The 16,802-nt window shown below is 51.7% G+C and overlaps 2 protein-coding genes across 2 annotated transcripts in view; one reads left to right on the forward strand and one right to left on the reverse strand.

The window, feature by feature from the left end:
• Positions 1-10,362: 10,362 nt before the first annotated feature.
• On the forward strand, positions 10,363-10,745 carry LOC309966671 (diphthamide biosynthesis protein 3-like; the record flags this gene model as incomplete). The annotated part of the gene is made up of 1 exon (XM_082846874.1): positions 10,363-10,745. Exon 1 carries the CDS (start codon positions 10,386-10,388, stop codon positions 10,743-10,745), a length of 360 nt encoding a protein of 119 aa, XP_082703000.1. The 5' UTR covers positions 10,363-10,385.
• Positions 10,746-13,415: 2,670 nt separating this feature from the next.
• Positions 13,416-16,802, reverse strand: part of RHEB (Ras homolog, mTORC1 binding) — a 47,658-nt gene continuing 44,271 nt past the window's right edge. Inside the window, exon 8 of the mRNA XM_082845979.1 lies at positions 13,416-13,930. Coding sequence (XP_082702105.1) covers positions 13,838-13,930 — 93 coding nt within the window. The 3' untranslated portion in view covers positions 13,416-13,837. The remainder of the gene's footprint in view (positions 13,931-16,802) is intronic.

The raw sequence follows: 16,802 nt of genomic DNA on the forward strand, positions 1-16,802 counted from the left end.
TAATGACTCTCATAGTGTTTACACAGTAAGGCACCAACGAAGACTTATTATATCATTTAATTTTCTCAACAATCTTAAGAGGTAGGTATTATTACCCCCATTTCATAGATGTGGAAAGTGAGGCAGAGTGAATAAGTAACTTGCCCAAGGTCGCACAACAAGTAAGCAGTGGAGTTGGGATTTGAATCCAGAATCCATGCCCTCAACCCCTACAGATGCACAATTCCAACATTCCTTCAGCGTTTGGCAGTTTTCCAAGGATGCCCAGCTTGTCTATTCCTGTCCTTGTTTTGGACTTTGCTCCTCCAGTTCTCCCTCCTTCACCTAAGTCTTCAACATTTCCTGATCTAATGCCTCAAAGGCCAAGAATATGCCCATCCTTTAAAAACTCCCCCTCAAATGCAAATTCAAAGCACAACGAGACATCACTATATCTCGTTAGAATGGCAGAAATTTAAAGAGACAACCAATTATAAGTCTTGGTGAGGATGCAGGGCAGGTGGACACTCCTGAGCTGCTGGAAGGGATGTAAAACCCTGCAGCCACTTGCAGAAACATATTTTTATAAAGTTAAGATACACCTACCGTGCGACCTGGTGTTTACCCACGAGCAATGAGAACATTCGCCAAAGACTAGCCCACATCGCTCACAGTGGCTCACTCCTGATAACACCAGCGTGGAAGCGCCAGGCCTCCTTCAACAGATAAAGAAATCACAGTTCACCCAGACAGGGGAACATCCCTCAGCAGGAAAAAGGGACAAACTACTGATAAACACAGAAAAGCAAAGAAAACAAAGTCTCAAAAACATTACACTGAGCTGAAGGAGGCAGACAGAAAAGACTGCACATTGGATGATTCTATTTGAAATCTGGACAAGGTAGAACAAATCTTCAGTGATGGGCAGCAGGTCGGACAGTGCATGGTCCAGAGGTATGTAAATTATTATTGTGTGTAAATTATACCTAAAAAATAACAACTGCATTAAAACAGTCCCCTTTCACCCCAACACTGCAACCCTCTCTTGTATTTTCATTCGTCACCTGCCACAAAAAGAATCCACTCCCTCTGGCTTCAGAAACCGCCCTCTTCCCCACCAAGGAAAACTGTCCTCTCAAAGGGGGACCCACCTCACCCCAGGGGCTGGACCGAAGGGTCCAGGGGGTAGCAGGGACACCAGTGATCGTCTGGAAATTCACCTGCACCTCCCTCCCACTTCAGGCCCACCCTCACACACCTCCTCCTTCTACAGCCTCTCCCCAGGGGGTAGCAGCCCCCATGACCCTCAAGTCATGATCTCCAGCCCAGACTACTCTGCCGAACTCCATGGCTGAGGACCCAACTGCCTCCCGGGCACCTCCGCCCACCCAGATGTCACGGTCCTTCAAGGTCAAGATGTTTAAAACCTGATCCATCTTCTTCCTCTGAAACCCACTCCATGCCCTGCCCAGCGACCCGAGTCCTGAACCTGGCTGCCACCTGCAACCTCTCCTCCCTCTGTGTCACCCTTACCCCAAGAGCCTCAGGGCCCTGCAGACCTGGCTTCCCCCTCCCCACTTCTCCATCCTCACCGTCTCTCTCTGCCCCTTAGTACCGGCCAGGGTGGCCCCCACAAGAGTGAGGGCGACGTGGGAAGATCCAACAGGAGTCACGCAGCCTGGCTGTCACAGACGGATCCCGGCCTGCGAGGAACTAGTTACGTGGCTACTGCGTGCTGTCCAAGGGGAGAAGCATTGGTCCCCTCTTGTTCATTAGCACAGATGGATGTCACCACAGGGGATGTCCTGGCCACTTGGGACGGGAGAGGGCTGGTGTCTACTCCGTCCCGGGCAGAGGGCAGCTTGTGTTGTCTCCCCCTGTGTCACTCGCCACTGTCCCCCCGGAGCAGGGCTCAGGTGTCCCGAGAGCCACAAGCCCCGGGCCTGCTGTGACGGCAGGAAGGAGATCCCACCGAGTCACAGCCACTGTGGTCTTGGCTTTTGGCCCAGAGTCCCCGTCGCCTAAGCTGGGAGAGGGACAGAGAAACTCCTCCTCTACAGCCCTGCTATGAGGCTTCAAGAGCAGGGGAAAGTGAGCAGTTAGGGCCCGGCTGCGATCTCCAATCTCCTCCTTTATCTTTCCATGTTTTTGAAAAGTAATTAACTTACTTTTTGGCTGCGTTGGGTCTTCGTTGCTGCCTGCGGGCTTTCTCTAGTTGTGGCGAGCGGGGGGCTACTTTTCGTTGCGGTGTGCGGGCCTCTCGTTGCCGTGGCTTCTCTTGTGCAGCACGGGCTCTAGGTGCGTGGTCTCCAGTAGTTGAGGCTCGCGGGCTCAGTAGTTGTGGCTCGCAGGCTCTAGAGTGCAGGCTCAGTAGCTGTGGTGCACGGGCTTAGGTGCTCCGCGGCATGTGGGATCTTCCTGGACCAGGGCGCGAACACGTGTCCCCTGCATTGGCAGGTGGATTCTTAACCACTGTGCGACCAGGGAAGCCCCGTTAGTGCTTTATATATGGTTAGATATTTTGACTACGGATTCAATTCCTTTAACACTTACAGTTCTGTTTGGGCGTTGTATTTTTTCTCGAGTCATTATTGGTCATTTATAGTCTTCCATTCCATTGACCATCCATCTAAGTTTTCAGATTTACTGGCATATAGATGTTCATAGTGTCCATTTAAAAATTTTAAATGTTTTTATCTGCTGTGGTACCCTTTTTCCACTGCTAATATTCGAATCCGAGTTTATGGAACATTTGCATGTGGCCCTCGGTCCCTTCCCTATGTTTTGAATCTGAGTTCCCCGCCCCTAACCTGCTTCCCGTCCTGCGCCCCCGCCCTCCCAGGGGTGCTCTCATCTGAGAGGGGGAAACGCTAAGAGGAGGCCAGCCTCCGGGCCCCCTTTCCTGGCTTCCCAAGACTGGAGTGTGTTCCCATTGTGGGAAGAGTTGGTGCTGTCCACTTTCCCTCAATAGACAGCATCGCCCAGGCAGGGCTGGGGGTGAGGTGGGAGTCGAGAAGTTTAAGCAGCAGATGCTCTCCTCCGTGGTTCCTTCTGTTTCCTCGGCCTCCCTCACCTCATCCCAGAAAAGGAAGCCGGGGCGCCCATCAGCAGATCAGTCTTCCCCAAACAGAGTTTTCACCGGGCTTCTCCCCGCTCAGGAAACTCATCACAGAGCCGCCAGTAGACAGAGGGATGGAACTGCATCTTCCCTGAGAGGCCAGAACCGGCTCCGGGCGCCTGGTGACTCTTAGCACCTCGAGCGGGTGGGGAGCCCACCGGCCAGGCAGCACTGGCGCCTCCGGAAAGGTAACACAGGAGCTGTTGGTGGCCAGTCACCCATCAGGGGCGGGTGGCAGGACGGGCAGGGAGCCTGCGAGGAAGATGCAGCCCGCCGCGCCCTCGGCGCCGGGATCTGGGGGAGAGAGGAAGGGCCGACCTCCTCGCGGGGGGCCGTGGCGCGTGCGCGTGGACTTGGGGGCCGGGGACAACCGCGTGGCATCTCTCACACCCCCTTCCTTGCGGAGCTCTGAGATGTTAACACGCGGAGCACCGGGCCTCCCCCTCCCCCCGCCGACCGCCCCCCGCTCCACCCCTACCCCGGCGTCGGGCTCCCCTCCCTCTCCTGCGGAGTCCCCCGCTTTCCGATAGCCCTTCACCCCGAAAACCCGAAAAGGAATCTCGGAAAGTGAGAGAAGAAACCATGGACAAGCTTGCAGGTCACTAGGGCAGGGCCTCGGGAACCTACACCCCAGTACAGGCTGCAGCGGGTCGGGAATGCGGAGAAAAAGGGCGCAGAGTCCGTGCCTTCCTCGGACTCCAGGCGGCGACAGAACAAACGCGGCCGGGGGCAGGGGCGGGGGCTCAGGCTCCGCCCCAGTTGCTCTCAACTTAGAGAGACCCACCTCGCCCCACCCTCACCGTCACCCTCACCCCCGGACGCACCGGCAGCCCTTAAAATAGATGTGTTATTTGGGGTTAAGTCACTTGGACAACTGGCTGCAGGTGTCACCTATTTAAGAAAAATCGTTGGGAAAAACAACCTCGAGATTGAAATAAAATTTTTGTCTAAAACAATTTTCATTTTGTAGTGGAACACCAGAATCCAGCTCGAGAAACAGGCGTAAGTGGAAACAACCGATTGGGTTCAACTGCTTCTTCATTTTGCAGATGGAAAAAGGTGAATCCAGAAATGTGGATTGTCCCCCCAGGTGGCAGAGCAAGGGCAAGAACCTGGGTCCCCTACCCTCCCCAGCAGTCAGCCCAAGGTCACTTCTTTATTCCAGGGGCTGCATCTTCCCGAGGGGGTTATATAACCCAGGCAGCTTCCAGCAGCATCGGCATCACGTTGCACTCGTCAGAAATGCAAAATCTAGGTCTCGCCCCGGAACCCACTCAGTGTGACTCTGCACGAAGCCCCCCACCCCCACCTGAGGCTGCAGTGCGGCTCACACGCTCACGTATGTGCTGTACGGTCAGGCCTCTCGTGATGGCAGCTCTCTTGCTCTCTGTACATCCCCTTCTGGACTAGGGCCTGCTTCACCTACACCCTATGCACAAGACTGAGCTTCCTACGTACGTGCCCCAGGCCCCAGCTGGTGACTGTTCTTATCAAAGGGGCGGTGAGGGGTGTGCCCTTCTGCTGGTTTCCCTGGTAACTAATGAGCCAACCTGACGTCAATTCCCCCCATAACTGGTCCTCTCCCCTTCCCCACCGGAAGCGAAGGCTGCCTCCACGTCCTGCCCACTGTCAGCCTCACATGGTGGGGTGTCGCTCCGGGACCTTGCTTCAGACGTGTAAGCTCCCCCATCCATCAGACCACTGATGTTTGTGCTGCTGACTCTGGGCTCTTTCTTCCGTCTTGTAGGCCTGCGGGGTGCGGCCCAACAGTGCACACGTGTGTCCGCACTCACGTGTACGTGAAGCATCTGGGGGCCGTGGTCCACTCTTAGAAGGCTCGTGTTCTAGGTTCTCACACGAATGCGAGGTGACCCTTGGCAGTCGTCACAGACTGAATGTTTGCGTCCCCCAAATTCATAGGTTGAAATCCTAAGCCCCAGTGTGGTGCTGTGAGGCGCTGGGGTCTTCAGGAGGTGCGCAGTCATAAGGGTGGAGCCTCACGAATGGGCCTGTACCTAATGAAGACCCCGAGAGCTCCCTCATCCCTCCCACCACGAGGACCATGCCTGTAAGCCAGGGGGCAGGCCTCTCCGAGACCCAGTCTGCCGGCGCCTTGATCTTGGACTTCCCAGCCTCCAACGATGAGAGAAAAACCTCCATTGTCGTGGGCCACCCCAGTCTGTGGTGTCCAGTGAGCATGGCCCGAGTGGACCAAGGACAGCAGGTCACAACTTCTCGGAGCGTCAGCTTCCTCCTCTGTAAACCTGACAGTTCCGGCCGTGTGAACTTCACTTGATCACGCTTACGGTGACCAGCTCGTTCTGGTTTGCCAGGGACTGTCCTGGTTTTCAAAGTGAAAGTCTGACCTTGTGGGACCCCCGAGGGCGGCCACAACAAGTACCACAAATGGGGTGGCTTAGAACAACAGAAATGTATTCTCTCCCAGATACGAGGCCAGAAGTCTGAAATCCAGATGTCTGGAGGCTCCGAGGGGAATCAGTTCCACGTTCCCCCGGCTTCTGGTGGTGGCTGGCAATCCCTGGCATCCCTTGGCACGTAGCTGCATCGCTCCTGTCTCTGCCTCTGTCCTCATATGGCGTTCTTCCTGCTGTGTATCCCTCTGAGTCCAGATTTCCGCTTTTTATAAGGGCACTAGTCATTGGCTCAGGACCCACGCTACTCTAGTATGACCTCATCCTAACTAACTACATCTGCAAAGACCCTATTTCCAGATGAGGTCACGTTCACAGGTGCTGGGGATCAGCTACAACATAGATTTTGAGAGGACAGAATTCAATGCCCCTCAAGTCCCAGGCAAACCGGTTGGTCACTCAGCATATGCTCTGACGTCCTGCAGTCATAGAACTGCTACCTGTGGTCCCTCCTCATTCTTAGGTATCATTGCCTAAGCGGTTCTCAAAATGTGGTCCCTGAACCACTAGTAATAGCAGCCCTGGAACTTGCCAGAAATCCAGATGTCTTCGCGGAATCAGAGACTCTGGGCATGAGCCCCCCACCCCACCCCTTGTGCCTTCCCGAGCCTTCCAGGTGGCTCTGGAACGTGTCAGAGTTTGAGAACCAGTGGCCAGCAGATGAGCCGCCCCCCGCAGGCATCACAGGGGAGTTGGTGGCCGACTTGGAGCTGTTTCCATCATTTTACAACGTCACGCAACGCTCCAGTTACAGGCACAGAAAAGGTTGTGCCTCTGAATGATTTCTGCTCTGGGATAATACAAATCCACACGTCAGGGCCGAGGAATGTAACCTTTCCAGCTGCACCAGCTGTCAACACCAGGCTGGCACTCTGCTTCAGCCTTTTAGGGTAAAGTTCAGGACATGCCAACCTCACAGCGATGCCCATAGAAAAGCCAGAGATTACCGTATGGTTTTACTTGGATTCTTCATTGATCTGGTAATGATGGGAGAAGGAGGAGGGGCTAAAATGATAAAACACTAGGAAGCCAGCGACTCTTGCAGAGAGCGGCTCTCCCTGTGGGAGCGGCAGCCGGAAAGGGGCTGCTTTGTTTTTGGAAGAAATAAATCAAAGCTCTGCCTGGGCCTTTCTTGGGCAGCAGTAAGAACTGGGTGAAAGGTCTTGACTGCTGAGGTCATAATATTTCCAGAATCCTGTGCTATTTCTTGAGAAAATTCATAACTTAAAAAGATGAGCTGGGAATTCCCTGGCGGTCCGGTGGTTAGGACTCCGTGCTTTCGCTGCCGAGGGCGTGGGTTCGATCCTTGGTTGGTGAACTAAGATCCTGCAAGCTGCATGGCTCAACCAAAAAAAAAAAAGAAGAAAAAAAAAATGAGCCAAGGCCATTTCCCAGGTTGTAACAGAACGTGGGAGCTGGAGGGGGCTTTGAGCGTGACGACGTCCTCAGAGGAAGGACCGAGGTCCCCACTCGGAATCTGAAGGAACAAGCTGTCTGTCCCCCGACCAGGGCTCATCCACTGCACGGCCACAGGGTTCGACGGGGCGTGTGCGCGACTGAGCCCTGCGGGTCCAGAGGGACCTTCAGTGCATGTGACCATGAACTGTGGCAGAGCCGCACGTCTTTTATTATCATGTGTTCTTGATACCTCGGGCCAGACTGGAAGGAAACTTTTTTTTTGGTGTGGTAAACTTGCTTGTGGAAGTAATCTGTGATTCTCCATCTTGCCTTCTTGGATGTGCAGCCCCGTGATGATACGGCAGCGCTGCCGGAACTCGGAGTCACCGACTATGGCGGGGGACGCACAGGTGGGAACCTCGGGAGCTTCAGAAAGCAGTGGAGGCCTTGCCGTCAGGCGGAAAACTCAGGCCGGGGGTCTGGGTCAGCTCGTCATCTGCAGGGCAATGGTCTGCACTTGTATTTGGGCTTTGGGAACAGCGAAGGTTTTCATACTCGGGTCCGTTACAACAATCCCTGACAAAGGGAGGTTTCCTAGGTGCAGGAATCAAGGCCAGAGACTATAAAGAAGTTACCCAAAGATACGCACTAGCTGCAGAGATGGGACCACACGGCTACGTTCTGAGTCTTAGTCCGAGGCTGCCTTTATTTGGGGTTCCCTGTGGGTATTGGGGTTGTGTTCACACATGCAGTAGTGCGAACAATGAACTAAGAGTTGGGGGGTCTCTCTGAAAACAGATGCTAAGTTAGCTCTCAGCATCTTTGCAGTCCTAACTCCAGAGCTGACTTCCCCAGGTCATTCTAGGAAGCTATCAAAGGTACGGAAAGGTAATAAGAATGGGTAACACAAAAATGTTACTCAATGTCAAGTTTTTTGGCTTAATGTAAAACTGTCCGCTCTTGGGGAGGTGAAGGAGTGGGGTGATTCTGGAATTTTCTGAGAGCGCTTCTGAAGGCGCCCTGGTTTCCTGCTGGCACAGCCTTCATGGCAGCCTCTGTTCACCTGCACAACAGTCTCGGTCAACTGGAGTCACCAGGGCAGCCAGAAGCCTTCTGCAAGCAAGCCTCTCACATGTGGCTGCAGCCTGCAGGAGCTGGAGATGTTTTTCTCTGGAGTCTACACTTCTCCAAGAATTGTTAAACCTTGTTTCCATTTAGCCAATCATCTAAAAGGCAGCGGGCATGGGGCTTCCCTGGTGGCACAGTGGTTAAGAATCAGCCTGCCAATGAAGGGGACACAGGTTCAAGCCCTGGCCCAGGAAGATCGCACATGCCGCGAGCCACAACCACTGAGCCTGCGCTCTAGAGCCCGCGAGCCACAACCACTGAGTACACGTGCCACAACTACTTAAGTCCACAAGCCTAGAGCCCGTGCTCCACAACAAGGAGCCACAGCGATGAGAAGCCCGCGCACCGTGACGAAGAGCAGCCCCCGCTCGCCACAACTAGAGAAAGCCCGCGCGCAGCAACGGAGACCCAACGCAGCCAAAAATAAATAAATCAATCAAAAAATAAAAGGCAGCGGCGTATTCTGCGTCCTCTGACTTACTGTTAACGAAGACTGCTACCATCTGAGTCCGAGGCGTCCGAGGCTGGCTGCACCAACAATGGTAGGGCCGCCCGGTAGGTGCACTCCTTCCTTGTTAGGAGCCGATAAGGGGTGGACCCAAGATTAAAGGTCATCCCGGTGCACTGTGTGAATGGTGAGGATTTCCCCTACCCTGCAGCAGACACAGGCCAAGTTCCATGGAAGCCGTCTAGGAAGCAGCCCATGGGAGGGCTCAGCTACTCATCCGTTCAACAGACAAACAGCTACTGCGGAGACCCTGGAGGGTTGCCATTGGGGAGAGCGCAGGAAGACCCTTCAAGAACTCGGTGAGAACACTGTCAAAAAAACTGTCCAAATATATCACTTTTTCATAGGTCTGGAGATTAAAGGCTTGCACCAGTCCAAGGGTGTTTAAGGAAACCGGCTGATCCTCAGCACAGCGAGATTTGTGGCACTGTCACTTGCCCTGTTGCCAGACCCCTCCTTAGCAGCTGCACGCAGGGGCAAGATGGGGCTGGTGCTTTCTCAGCTCCCGATCAGAAAACTGTCATCATCTGCAGTGTCTGGTAGTTCCCTGGAAAACCCCATCTGCAAGGCTTGTCTTTGACCTGACTGCCTTTTCCCTGGGGGTGTTCGTCAAAAACAATCAGTGGCAGTTTATTTGACATTGAGGCAAGGACAAACTAACAAAAAACCTCTTCTTTTTTTTAACAAGAAAGGCTGGAGAATGAGATGCCCTGGAGACCCTGAGCAGGCACAATTATTACTAAAGGATTTTAAGCAAAGGGGTAACACAGAACAATTTATGTTTTAAACAAGTTGACTTGGGGAATTCCCTGGTGGTCCAGGGGTTAAGACTTGGGCTTTCACTGCCGTGGACCCAGGTTTGACCCCTGGTCGGGGAACTAAGATCCCACAAGTGATGCGGTGTGGCCAAAAAAAAAAAAAAAAAAAAAAAAAAAAAGTTGACTTGGGCTGCAGTAAATGATTTGGAGGGTGTGGTGTTAGAGACTAGTATGCAGTGAAGATGGAGAAAAGTGGGCAAAATGTAAGATTTTTGAAGGCAGGGCCCTTAGGATTTGTTGATGGACTGGCTGGGAGGGGACACAAGGGAAGAGGTAGAGGATGGCTCCCCAACTCCTAGCTTTAGTATCTAGTGGATGATGGTGCCATTTCCTGAAGCAGGGTCCAGGGCAGACCACGTTTTTAGGGAAAATCAAGAATTTGGGCATGAAAACTTCAGATGCCCATGAGACATCTAAGAGAAGACAAGCCTGGAGCCCAGAGGTCAGGGTGCGAGAAAGGAACTTTGGTCTTCAGGAAACACGGCAGTGAGAGCTATGTGACAGGATGAAATCAAGGAAGGGGAGAAGGAAAAATGGCCCATCGAGAGGTTAATGGAGGAGGCACCAGCCGAGGAGGCCAAGGCAGCAACAGTGAGCTGGGAGGAAGACCAGAAGGCGGAAACAGAGACCTTCAGAGAGAAGTCACCAACTGCGTGCAATGCTGGAGGGTCAGGACAGAGGCCAGGAAATACCTACTGGACGTGGTGACAAGGAGGTGATGAGCAATTCAGGCGAGAGCACCGTCAGTGACACGGCGGGGAGACACGGCGCTCTAGAGGGCGGGGAGTGAACAATTTAGTTTTAGCAAAATTCCATCACATTAATCTGAATTTGTCCTGTGATCTTACACTTTGTATTATGAGCTGCAAGACAGCCTTGGATATGCGCCGAGTTTTGTATTCGCACCTACTGTGCTTCAATGAATCCAAGGCTGCGTTGTACGTCCCACTAAGAAAAATGCTAAAATGGCGGAGGCGACAAGACCTCTCCTGGCCCCAGTGACGATGGCAGCGTTTCATGAGGTGGAGATCAAGGACTTCCAATATGACGAGGTCTCGGAGATGTACTTCTACCCCTGCCCGTGTGGGGATAACTTCTGCGTCACCAAGGAACATACGGAGAATGGGGAAGATGTGGCAACGCGCCCCGGCTGCTCTCTCATTATAAAAGCGATCTATGACAAAGATCGGTTTACATGTGGCGGGACAGTCCCAGCCCCTCCCCCCAACGAAGAACTAGTTAAATGCCGAAGACTCAGGACTCCAGAGCCTCAACTTTGGGGAAGGAGCCAAGCTGGGAAAATCAAACGCCACGTCACCGGCTTCTTCACGGGGACAATCCTTGTGCAATTTGCTGTTTGTTAGTGCGGATTCTTTCCGTCGGCTGCCAGGTTCACCTCCAGCTGAAGAAGCAAGTCCACCACATGACATACGTGAATTTTGTGCTTACAACTTTGAATTGTTCTTTTTCATAGTTTTTTTTAAAGAAGGATATTTATTTATTTATTTTTGGCTGCGTTGGGTCTTCGTTGCTGCGCGCGGGCTTCTCATCGCAGTGGCTTCTCTTGTTGTGGAGCATGGGCTCTAGGCCCGCAGCCTTCAGTAGCTGTGGCACGTGTACTCAGTAGTTGTGGCGCACGGGCTTAGCTGCTCTGCAGCATGTGGGATCTTCCCGGACCAGGGATTGAACACGTCTCCCCTGCATTGGCTGGCGGATTCTTAACCACTGTGCCACCAGGGAAGTTCCGGAAGTGTTCTTAATTTTCCATCCGAACTTAAAAGAAAAATTCAAATCAGAAAAAAAAAAAAAAAGAAAATGCTAAAATGTACGGAAAGGTCTTAGGAGTGATGAAATACACTATTAAATAACGACATTTAAGTCAAACCTGGCAGTTCTAAGAATTTCTTCAGAAGGCTCAGATAACACATCATTAGATTCGCTGACACAGTGAATGTGGCTAATGACTGTCGCTGACACCTCTAAGGCAGTTTCCTCACTGTAAATAGGGCAGCACCTGCTTCACAGGGTGGACGTGAGGCAAACCAGAAGAGGTACTGCTGACCGCCTTCCACCACCACCTCCAGGTCACGTGCTCCCCACCACTGGAGAGCACCCCTCAGCAACATCACCCTCGGAACACATCACAAGCTCAGCCCATCAGATAATCCAATCAACCATCTTGTGGATGGGTCACCGCACTGGGAAGCAGGACTGCCTGCCCTGTGCTATTCAAGGGGCAAGGTCAGACGTAAATTCTACAGGGTGCAGAGTTCTGTTGTGTTCACGGCACTTAGAATGGTGTGTAGCACACAGCAGGTGCTCAGAAATCATGTAAAGAGATCCACGTCACCTCCAAACAGCGCAGCTAGGCCTAGAGGACATTTCGTGAGAGTCAAACTGTAGCTGCAAGAACAGGCTGCCCCAAGATTCCATTTACACAGAAATAACTTATCAGATGTAAAATGTTGCCTGGATGAACTGAATCCAGATTTAATGTGGCTCCATCCAGTGAGTGCTGACACATATTACGCCTAAGAATAAACCCTGTTAGTAAGTAATGATACTACATTGCTAAAACTTATTTGTATTTAAAAAGTATTTGGTGGAGGTCTTTTTCATCCTGGCTCAAATTGCATCCTTCAACGATAAGACACAAACTATAAAGATTCAAAATAATGACGCATTCTTCTTTAAAAAATTAATTAATTGTTGGCCATGTTGGGCCTTCGTTGCTGCACACAGGCTTTCTCTAGTTGCGGCAACCAGGGGCTACTCTTGGTTGCAGTGTGCTGGCTTCTCATTGCGGTGGCTTCTCTTGTTGCGGAGCACGGGCTCTAGGCGCACGGACTTCAGTAGTCGTGGGCACGCAGGCTCAGCAGTTGTGGCTTGCGGGCTCTAGAGCGCAGGCTCAGTATTGTGGCGCGTGGGCTTAGTTGCTCCGCGGCATGTGGGATCTTCCTGGACCAGAGCTCGAACCGGTGTCCCCTGCATTGGCAGGTGGATTCTCAAACCACCGTGCCACCAGGGAAGTCCATAATGGCATATTCTAAAAACATAATTTTTCATTAAAAAATCAGTTACAGGGCTTCCCTGGTGGCGCAGTGGTTGAGAATCTGCCTGCCGATGCAGGGGATGTGGGTTCGTGTCCCGGTCCGGGAAGATCCCACATGCCGCGGAGCGGCTGGGCCCCGTGAGCCATGGCCGCTGAGCCTGTGCGTCCGGAGCCTGTGCTCCGCAACGGGAGAGGCCACAACAGTGAGAGGCCCGCATACCGCAAAAAAAAAAAAAAAAAAAAAAAAAAATCAGTTACAAAGCAATATTTTGTTTTATCAATAGACTCAGTAACATTTCCCTAAAGGTTAGAAATGGCTGTGAAATTCTAACTGGGAAGGAACATCATTTAAAAAATTTTGCTCAACTTGAACTCTCAGAGTCGAGGTGATGGCCACCAGGCAATTGAAATCCTCGACTCTCCCTCAAAGCTGCTCTTGGCAGAACGGGAGGTAGGCAGTCTGGGTCTGAGGGAGGTTTATGAAGCCCTGACACAGAACACTTACCAGGCAATCTTCCCCATCCTTTAAACTCCTGGAGGTTTTGGGATAGTGACAGGCCAATCTATTTTCTAAGTCAGATCCTGTCTGCCGTGGACACCAAGCTAAGTAAAAGGAGAGACAGTAAGTGTATCTTTAGGTCCCCTTTTCTTCAAGTAGCTAAGAGACAAGCAAGAGGGTGGCTGGAAGGCTCTAAGTAAGCCTGCAGCCCTACCTGCATGAAACATTCCAACCAAGGTGAGGAGAACAGTTATTATTGGGGAGCAACTCCCCTCACAGACCCCCTCAAGGTCACTCGGCTTTAGTCAACAGGAATGCCCGCCCCCCGGTGCGGGCACTCTACCCCAAGTGCCCACAGCCGCCTGGTGGGCCACATCCTCCACTGGCTCCTGGAGTCCAAGCTGGCGCCTCCTCGGAGGCAGGGAAGGAAGCCCTCAGGGGGACAGGTTTTCTTTAAAAGCCACACTGAGGAGCACAACGATTAGGCTTTGCAGCTATTTTATTTACAAGTATACACTTAACACAACGAAATAAACACTGACATACTGAAGCCTAGTTAATAGTAGTGTAACAATATGTATCATTTGGATGATTACATTATTTTAAACAACAAACTACACTGAAAAATTAATGCAATAAAATTCTTGGTCATAATATTATTAAGAAATACAATATATAAATTGAAAATATGATTGCTCAAAATTTGAAAATGGAAGTGAACTCATTTGGACCGAGTCAGAGTTTAACATAATCTGAAAGGAGGGGTTGGGAGAGAAGCTCTGACCCAAATGAAATCTTTCAGGTTAACAGAAGAGAAATGAAGCAGAGTTTATCTTAAAGGAAAATGGGCAGGTTGCCTCCTCAGGCAGGCCAGGTTCCCAGTGCCCTCAGGTTCTGCAGTAGAATCACATCACCAAGCAGGAGGACTTTCCTTGTGAGGCGGCCCCGTCAATTTTCTCTGCCTCCAAAATTATCCTTCTAAAAACATCAACAGCAGTCTGAAACCAGAGAGAAAACCGATGACAACGTTAGCGTTAACAGCAGAGCCACGAGGAACACTGATGCTGCTGGCGGGACTGGAAAAGGCCCACGGTCTGCCCTGCACGTGGAGGTCCAGGTGTGGAGGCCTACGAGGCGGCCCCGGGCCGCAGGAGCCTGGGATTCCTCCCTCCCCTCCCCCCACGTGGTGACTGCAGACCACCAGAACTAACCTCAAATCACACTTCTGAGCCCTGCTTTCATCAGTCACAGGAAGCCCCGCCTACTCCGCCTCCTGTGGCGCCTCGGGACCTCCAGGATGGAGTATCCCCTGCTGGCTCACCCCCCGGGGCGGGCGCTCTGGGACTACAGCAGGGCAGGGGCTCTTTCGCCTGGCCTGGCACCCCACCCCCTGCCTGTCACACCCTTTCCCCTCCCACTTCCTAAAAACTCTCAGCTCTGGCTCTTAGGCCGTGAGATGACACCCGTGCCCTCCGAGCCTGCTTCCTCTAGGCCACCTAAAGCCCCGAGTCACCCCTGGCCTCACCCCCCTCCTCCGGGGCAGCGGCTCCACCTCCGCCACCACTCACGCCACACTGGCCTTGCACACCCCCAGGGGACCTCCTCTCTCTCCCGACTGCATCTCTCAGCCCCAGGGACCAGCCCTTCACAAGGAGGAGCCACTATCATTTAGGGCAGGAAATCCTCACTTAGGCCGAACGTCAGTCCCTGTCCTTTGAATGCGGTCATTGTGATCATCCAAAAATGCTCCTGTTTTCAAAAACCTCGCAGGGCAGCACCCAGGTCTTGTCATCACCAAGCAGCCGCCCCCCCTCCAGCCCCCATCTTCCTTCTCTCGCCTCCCGGCCAGCGCACACGTCCCCAGGGCAGTCACCGGCCTCCTACTCCCTTCCCTGCCACCTGTCTGCCTGCTCGCTGCCTGCGCCACACAGCGGACACAGCCCATGGACACACCTCCAGGACCCTGAAACCAAAGGGGACCCCTGCTGCCCCAGCAGCCCAACCACATTTCTCTGGTCCAGTCAGCCCCCAGGATGAAGGGGTCATGCCTCTTCCTTCCACTGGGATCGCTAAACCTCTTCCCCGCTCTCACCCTCGGCTGATGACTGGGTTCTACGTTTCACTGGGAAAACAGAAGCAGCATTCATAAGCGAGCTCTCCATACTCCGTCCACCAATGACCATGCCCTTGAATCTGGGCTCATCTACTCTGGTTCCCTCTTTCCTGCTGGCACAAAGGAGGCACCCCTAAGTGAGCCCAAGCCAGCCCCAGGCCCACCTCTCCTGTCTAATCAAGGCCACTGACTTCAGCAAGCACCCTCCTTTCTGCATTACCAATTCCCCTCCTTTCCCACGACTATGCAGGCAAGTTGTTATTTATTTCATCCTAAAAAAAAGCACAGGGCTTCCCTTGTGGCGCAGTGGTTTAGAATCCACCTGCCAATGCAGGGGACACGGGTTTGAGCCCTGGTCAGGGAGATCCCACATGCCACGGAGCAACTAAGCCCACGTGCCACAACTACTGAGCCTGCGCTCTAGAGCACGCGAGCCACAACTACTGAGCATGCATGCTGCAACTACTGAAGCCTGCATGCCTAGAGCCTGTGCTCTGCAACAAGAGAAGCCACCGCAATGAGAAGCCCGCACACTGCAACCAAGAGTAGTCCCCGCTCATCACAACTAGAGAAAGCCTGCGCGCAGCAATGAAGACCCAACGCAGCCAAAAAAAAAAGCACAGAAAAATGTGTGGAAAGATGCATGCCAAGCTCTTACAAAAAAAATAGAGCGTGCCTGGAATCTGGCTTTCTAGATAAATCTTAGCATTCTCCTTGATTACCTGTGTGATCTGACAAAATGCATTCTCTTGCATTAAATTGCTGAAATACAATTTGTGAAGGCCTCCACAGAAAATAAGCCAGAACTGCAAACACATCCCATAGTTCAGTAATAGTCAAAGTGCAGTATTCTCACTGACTTGATAATTTTTACCACTGTGCACTTTGTAATCAACAAATCTGACTGAACTCCACTGAGGACAGTTTATTTTAAAATACTGGATTTTTGCTAAGTAATACAAAGCTACATTTGAAAATTTATCAATAAAAAATTTGAGCGGTTCACAAAGATTGGTCTCTGATCACGTGACTATTGACGTGGATGTCTCTTTACTACACAAATTCTCTCTCTTCCTACTACATAGACCAAGAGTAGTAAGCACTCTAGTATATATGTGGATTAGAACCAATCACACCTCTTAACATAAGGGATTAGAATTACTTGGTTTCTCCCCACCCGATGGGGAGAAACTCCCTAGGCTTAGGATCCAACTGTCTTCAGCACACTCAACAACAAGGTGAGCAGTGTCACGAGAGCCACAACCGAGGGCTGAGGAGTGTCCAGACAACTGGTCAGGACTGCTGCTTTCCAAGGATATGCATATCATCACTGTATTTACCTAACTTGGGTACAAGAATCTTTCTGCCTTTAAGGATTATTTCACGTCGAGTAAGGTATTTGTTGATCTGATGGAGGTGCTAAAGTAACCGAGACAACAGTGAGTTGGGTCATCTGATCTTCTAGCTTGTCTGGGATGTTTGAGGTCACTGTACTGCACCCTTGCCTTCTTTTAGAGTTTTGGTTAATATCAGATAAATCTACTAAATTTATCAAAACTTTAAAAGAATTACAGCAGTTGGAATTTTTTCATTTTAACTTTAAGCCTTGAGAACAATTTCATCTTTTATATGGGTACTGAAAAGGCAGTATCCTACCTTCTAAAGGAAACTAAAAGGTTAAAAAGTAAATCTATCCAGAACCATATTAAAAATCTTAAGCTATGGTAAAGTATAACATAAACTAGATAGAGAAAAGG

This window comes from Leucopleurus acutus (genome assembly GCF_964270905.1).
Source record: "Leucopleurus acutus genome assembly, chromosome: 9".
NCBI lineage: Eukaryota > Metazoa > Chordata > Mammalia > Artiodactyla > Delphinidae > Leucopleurus > Leucopleurus acutus.